Below are 6,000 nucleotides of genomic sequence, written 5' to 3' on the forward strand. Positions count from 1 at the left end.
TTTTATTTTGTTTTAAACTTGTATCCAATAATTTGGTCATTTTTGAACATGATGATGGTATGTTAAAATGCCTTGAGGATGTTTTGCTTTCTCTTCTGATTTTAATGTATCAAGTGCTTTTCTCTACCTTCAGAAATTAGTTTTATTTTTATGGTCTGTGCCTCAAGTGTGTGCCGAATACTGCAGTAGTGTTTATGTTTTCTTCAGACCATTTGTGAGTCTTAGATACAGATTTAAATGGGGCAGATTTACTTGATGTCTTAAGTAATTTGTAACTTAACATTTCAGATTCTATTTTATTCATGATCTATATATCACAACAGATATTACTGCTACCTAAATGATAACCTAACTATATAGAGACTGTTTGATGTGACAGGACAAGCGCAGATTGGAGCCAGTCTGGAGCCAGAATGTGGGCCAACTGGTGTCCTCATATTGTGAATGATATATCCAGAGCTTCCTAGAATTACTGTGAGGATTAGATGACACAGTGTATACAATGTACCCTGCACAGTGCCTGGTATATGATAGGCCCCCTCCCCACATCTGTTAATGGGAAGGTAGTTACTATGACACAGATAGCCTGATGTTGTTATAGCTTCTTTCCCTCTTGAATAATATCACTTTACTAAGTATCTGTTATTGGTAATTTTGTTCTATTTTAAGTGTTTGACTTCATAATAATGGATTTATTTATTTATAAAGTAAATCATTGGATTTGTTCCCACCAGTGATACCAAGAAGAAGAAGGCAATGAGGAAAAAGAACGACAGTGAAGTGGAAGACGTGGGACCCACAAGTCATGACAGAAAGAAGACCAAGTGGGAAACCTCAGAGCCTTTGGATACAGGCCTGTCTTTAGCCGAGGATGAAGAGCTGGTGTTACATCTGCTCAAAAGTCAAAGCTAAATAGTACTTGCTCTTGTCTTCTCCTTGAAACCTCTAGTCATGATTATGTGGGCAAGAAGTTGAAAAAACAGTTGGCTTTGGGGCACGTAGGTAACATGAGTCCCATGCCCAAAGGACCCATTCTTCAGACAGGAACTATCATACCTCTAAGCCCCTTTCACAGGCCATGCTTGCACCATCCCAGAGCAAACTCACAGTGATGGTGGATTATAAAATTTCCTGATCCCATTTTCCAGCCTGTGCTCTGTTAGATTTTATCCATGGGTTCCTACATCTTATCACTGGAAATGCTTCCTTTGTTTTACTGGCAAGTTCTAGAGACCTTGTTTCATTGTTGGAAATTCCTGTTTTGCTTACCATACAGAAGTTTCTCTGTAATATTAAACAAAATTGCTCAGAGAAAGAGTATGATGAGTATGATGGACCAACCCTGAGAAAAAATGAATATTTTTCAATTGCCATGATCAATAATAAACATATTTCCTATAAAATAAAATATTAATGTTTTCATTGTATCCAGAAATATGAGAGCATTCTCAAGGGAAGTTTGTTAAGATTAAAATGTTTGGCCAATTCCTGAAACAGTGAATCTTTCATATTATTAAATTAGCCTTCCTAAAGATATCATTTAACTTACACTTGCAGACTGGGTAGCCATTTATAAATAGAAATCCTGACTCTGAAGACTTTGTGATCTAAAACCAGATCTGTTAGTGAGCACCTAGTATGCTGTAGGTCTTCTACAAGTGCCTTTTGCAGCAGGTACCACAGATCCCTGCCCAGAGCCAGCTCCTGATAATGAGTAGAATAACACAGAGCCTCTTTTGGTTATAAGTAACTGGCAAATTCTTCACAGGGAAAGAAATCTGTGCCTTGGCATGACACCACTGATTTGATCATGATTTGTCATCTTCTCCTTATTCTCTCCCTTTCCTACTTTCCACTCCATGCACAAACAAAAATAATTTTTGCTTACTGGTACAAATGATTCATGAATCCAAGGAAGGGAATATCCATAATTGCTTCCATCTCAGCCTAAGTCCATATTTGTCTCTGAAAAGTTTCTCCTACTTTCTTGCTTGGTATCCTCATGAGCAACACCAACATCTTTTAGTCCTCAAAATGAGAAACTTGACGACTCCTCAGCTTCTCCCTTTCCCCACCCTTCACTTTGATGGTTCTATTGATTCTTCTTCATAATGACTCTCTTATCTCCATTGTTTCTTCTCTGTCTTTACAGCTTCTGCTTTCAGGCAGAGTTACATTCTCATCATGACCTGCTCAGATTTCTGCAGTGATCTCCTAACTGGTCATTGTGCTTCCTGCCTCACATTTTTCTAGGCCAATCTTCCGTGTTGTCAGAATTCTCTTCATAGCATTGATCTGGCATGTTTCTTACTTCTGTTGCAGTGCTTATTATGTAATGTTGAAGACATTTGTTTATAAGCCTGTTGCCCCTGTTGTAAGACAAGTTTCTTGAGAGCATAAGGAATGTGTTTATCCCTCCTGTGTATCCCCAGAGCCAGACACAGCACCTGCCCTATAATAGGTTCAATAAAGGCTTTTTGAGTTAATGAATGGACAGTAAAACACCAAGACAGTTTTTGAAAGTGTGTGGTAGTGCATTGCTCTATTACCTCTGGTGGGAAGGATATAAAATGGTGGAAATGAGAACTGGATGAAATGGCTACAATGGGCAAGAATGACTATAATGGAGAAAACAGATGAGAAAGGAATTTGGGGTATAACAACCTGGGATGATTTTGAAATTAAGGTTGCTGGTACAGGATCTCTTGAATATTTTCAAAGGGCAAAAAGATGCAAGAGTATATAAACTAAAGGTTTGGCCTTCCCTGGTGGTGCAGTGGTTAAGAATCTGCCTGCCAATGCAGGCGACATGGGTTTGAGCCTTGGTCCAGGAAGATGCCCCATGCCGTGGAGCAACTAAGCCCAGGGGCCACAACTGCTGAAGCCCATGCACCTAGAGCCCATGCTTCGCAACAAGAGAGAGGCCACCGCGACAAGAAGCCTGTGCACTGCAACGAAGAGTAGCCCCTGCACACAGCAATGAAGACCCAACACAGCCAAAAATAATTAATTAATTTTAAAAAACAAAACTAAAGGTTTACCACTGAATTCACTCTGTGCAGTTTTAGATTTTGTTTTTTCTAATCCAAATAAGGAATTTTTACTTATTTTTTACTCTATATATGTAAGCATTGAATAAATATACTGCAAGGCCTTTGGTTCATGAACTAGTTTGAGCTGTATTCTGTCCCTAGACCTGAATGGATCCTGACTAATACATACATTGTAAGGAACTTTAGTTTGCTGAAATTTGAAAACTGGTTAAAACATCAGAATAGTACTGTTTGAAAACTCAGGTAACAAATATATATTTCGGTAGACTAAATTGTTACTGTTTTAGCTGTGGTGTAGTTGGGGGCGCATGACCTAAATCTGACTGGCCAAGCTATTTCCTAGACTCAGAGATTGGCCCAGACGTGGGTATAATACTCAGGTAAGGACAGAAAGACTCCTTCCTTGAGAGTAAAGTACAGAATATGAAAGAAAGATTCCTTACCCATGGGGAATTCCTAAAAAGGGAGGATGTCGATCTGGGGCCTTTGGCAGCAATTTTTTCTGGTCAAATGGAGGCTGCTTCTGAGAGGTTGGAGAGAATAAGACCAACACCGTGAGGTGAGCAGAGTGGAGAGATGGAGAGAGAGCCCTGATGGCATCATTTGAACCCTTTGGCTTCAACTGTATCTGCTCCTTGTACTTCCTAATTATGGGTCAGTAAGTTTCTTTTTTGCATAAACTACTTTGAATTGTATTTTGTTCCTGGAATGAATGGATCCTGACTTAATATATACGTTGTGGGGGATTTTAGTTTGCTGATTTGAAAATGAATTAGAACATGGGAATAGTGCCGATAGAAAGCTTGGGCATTGTTGTTCAGCAGACAGCAGCTCCATCCCCTCCCTCCCTTGGAGAAGCATGGGTTTCCCACTCTGCTCACGTTGGGCTTGAGCCTGTGACTGACTTTAGCCCGCGAAGTGTGGTGGAAGTGACTGTGTGCCTGTTATAAGCAGAGGCTTTAAGGTGCTCTGATGCTTCCATCAGCCCTCTTACACTCTTGTCTTCTACCTTGAGACCAGCGTGGACCAGAGAGGATTCTGCTTCAGGCTGGGCACAAGGTGAGAAGACATGTGAAACAGACCTACAGCCTCCTCCAAGTCCTGTGGAGCAAGAAATCCACTGAGACTTGGGGTTCTTCACAGGAAAAGGTGAGAGAAGCACTTAACCAATGAGCAAAAGCATTCATTCATTCATTCATTCAATAATGTTAATACAGCAACTACTGTATGCCAGGCCCTGTACTTAAGAGAAATAGAGCAGTCCCCTCCCCTGCTGTCATGTAGTAAAGGGAAAAAGAGAAGAAAATTCATAATTTCAGTGCATTATGAAAAGAGCAGGCAGGAAAAGGAAGACTGCTCTTTGAATGAGAAAGCTGTTGCTGGAGTACAGGAAGGATGGAGGATATGGGTAGTTTCTTGGCCTGCGACCCAAAGACCAGTTCTTGCTTGATGCTTAACTGAGGCAGAGAGGCCATTCATCAGACTCACTCACGTAAAACGTTTCACTCACGTAAAACGATCCCTAAGTCTGAGCAGATACACTCAGCAGCAGAGTGCTTTGGAGGACTGCCCTTAAGCTTAACATGGCATTTTAGATTTGTTGGGGGTTATAAAAAATGGGTAAGTTTAATTAAATGTAGTTAATTTTGTTATACAACATTTGAAATATCCTGAACATGAAGGTTGTCTCTGTGACTGTCAGAGTCCACCAGAGGATGCAGATGTTCCTGGGAAGTGTGGGGAAGAAGGTGGAGCTGGAGGTGGTGGTACAGGTAAAGGGGAAAGAGCCTGCAACCAAGTTCTGAAAAGCCTGTTTCATATTTTTTAAGACCATTTTTAACTAGACATGTAATCATAGTGTGATTTTCTTCCACGGCCCCTGCTGATCAGACAGGCCAGAGCAGACAGGTTTTATACCATATTACCCAGCGCCTGCTGAATCAGGAATTGGCAGCTAACCCAAAGGCTAGCCATTAGCCTGTGAGAGGCTAGTGCAAAAAGCTCTGCCCAAACAGGGACAAATTGGGCAGATAATGTTCTTATATTCTGAAACTGAAATTTAGGTAGTCAGCAACATAAGGTTATGAGACAGACCAAGAGCACATCATGGGCGTAAGTGAGCTCAGATTAGAAGTCAGGCAAAGCTACAAGGGAACTAGAACTCTGGCAAAAAGATAAAGAGTAAATGGTGAGGGATCTAGTTGGTCATGGAAAGTGAAGCATGCGTGGAGAGTATTGCACCTGGTCCAGAGCTGCAAAGACCTGCAGACTCCCCTTGCTGAGTCTCCAAGGTCCACACTGACCCTCTGGGCCTCATCTCCATGAGCCTCATATTCTCCTGGGTCCTATTCCTAGATTTCTGTTCAAGTCTCTCTCCTTCACTGCCTGGGATGTAAGACCCTATTGTCTGAGGTAGTCTGAGTGAGCCCTTGCGTTTTTTGTACCCAAAAGAGCTTCAGTAAAACTCAGAATACTCTAATGTCTGCTGCTTAGATTTAACGTGTATAGGAATCACCAGGGAATCATTTAAAAGTGCTAATCCTGAATTGGTAGGTCTGGGGTGGGGCCTGAGATTCTGAATTTCTTATAAGCTCCCAGGTGATGGTATGCTGCTGGCCCTTGGCCACATTTGAGTAGCAAGGCACTAATGGAATTCAGAGAGTTATTAAAATCATTATTTACAGATAGGGATCCTGTCAGAGTTCCAGCAGGAAACAGATGGCACACACAAATTAGGATAATTCCAAGGGGATTTAATAAAAGGATTAGTTACATAAGCCAGAGCAGGGTGTAAGGAAACCACAAAAGGTTAGTCTACCAGAGGCTAGTAATAGAAGTGTTAACCACTCCTCTCCCTGAAGGGATGAGGGGAGAGAAGGGAAGGAGAGACAGCTAATTTTTGACCTTCAGTTGATATATGCAGGCAGCCTGAGGTGACCACAGGGAA

General features: G+C 41.3%; 1 protein-coding gene across 1 annotated transcript in view; it reads left to right on the forward strand.

Annotated features, from left to right (window-relative positions):
- Nucleotides 1–2,490, forward strand: part of DDX10 (DEAD-box helicase 10) — a 288,366-nt gene extending 285,876 nt beyond the window's left edge. The window contains exon 18 of the mRNA XM_004282265.3: nt 735–2,490. Within this exon, the coding sequence (XP_004282313.1) occupies nt 735–912 (178 nt within the window). The 3' untranslated portion in view covers nt 913–2,490. The remainder of the gene's footprint in view (nt 1–734) is intronic.
- The last annotated feature ends 3,510 nt before the right edge of the window (nt 2,491–6,000 follow it).

Source organism: Orcinus orca, chromosome 8 (assembly GCF_937001465.1).
Source record: "Orcinus orca chromosome 8, mOrcOrc1.1, whole genome shotgun sequence".
Taxonomy (NCBI): Eukaryota; Metazoa; Chordata; class Mammalia; order Artiodactyla; family Delphinidae; genus Orcinus; species Orcinus orca.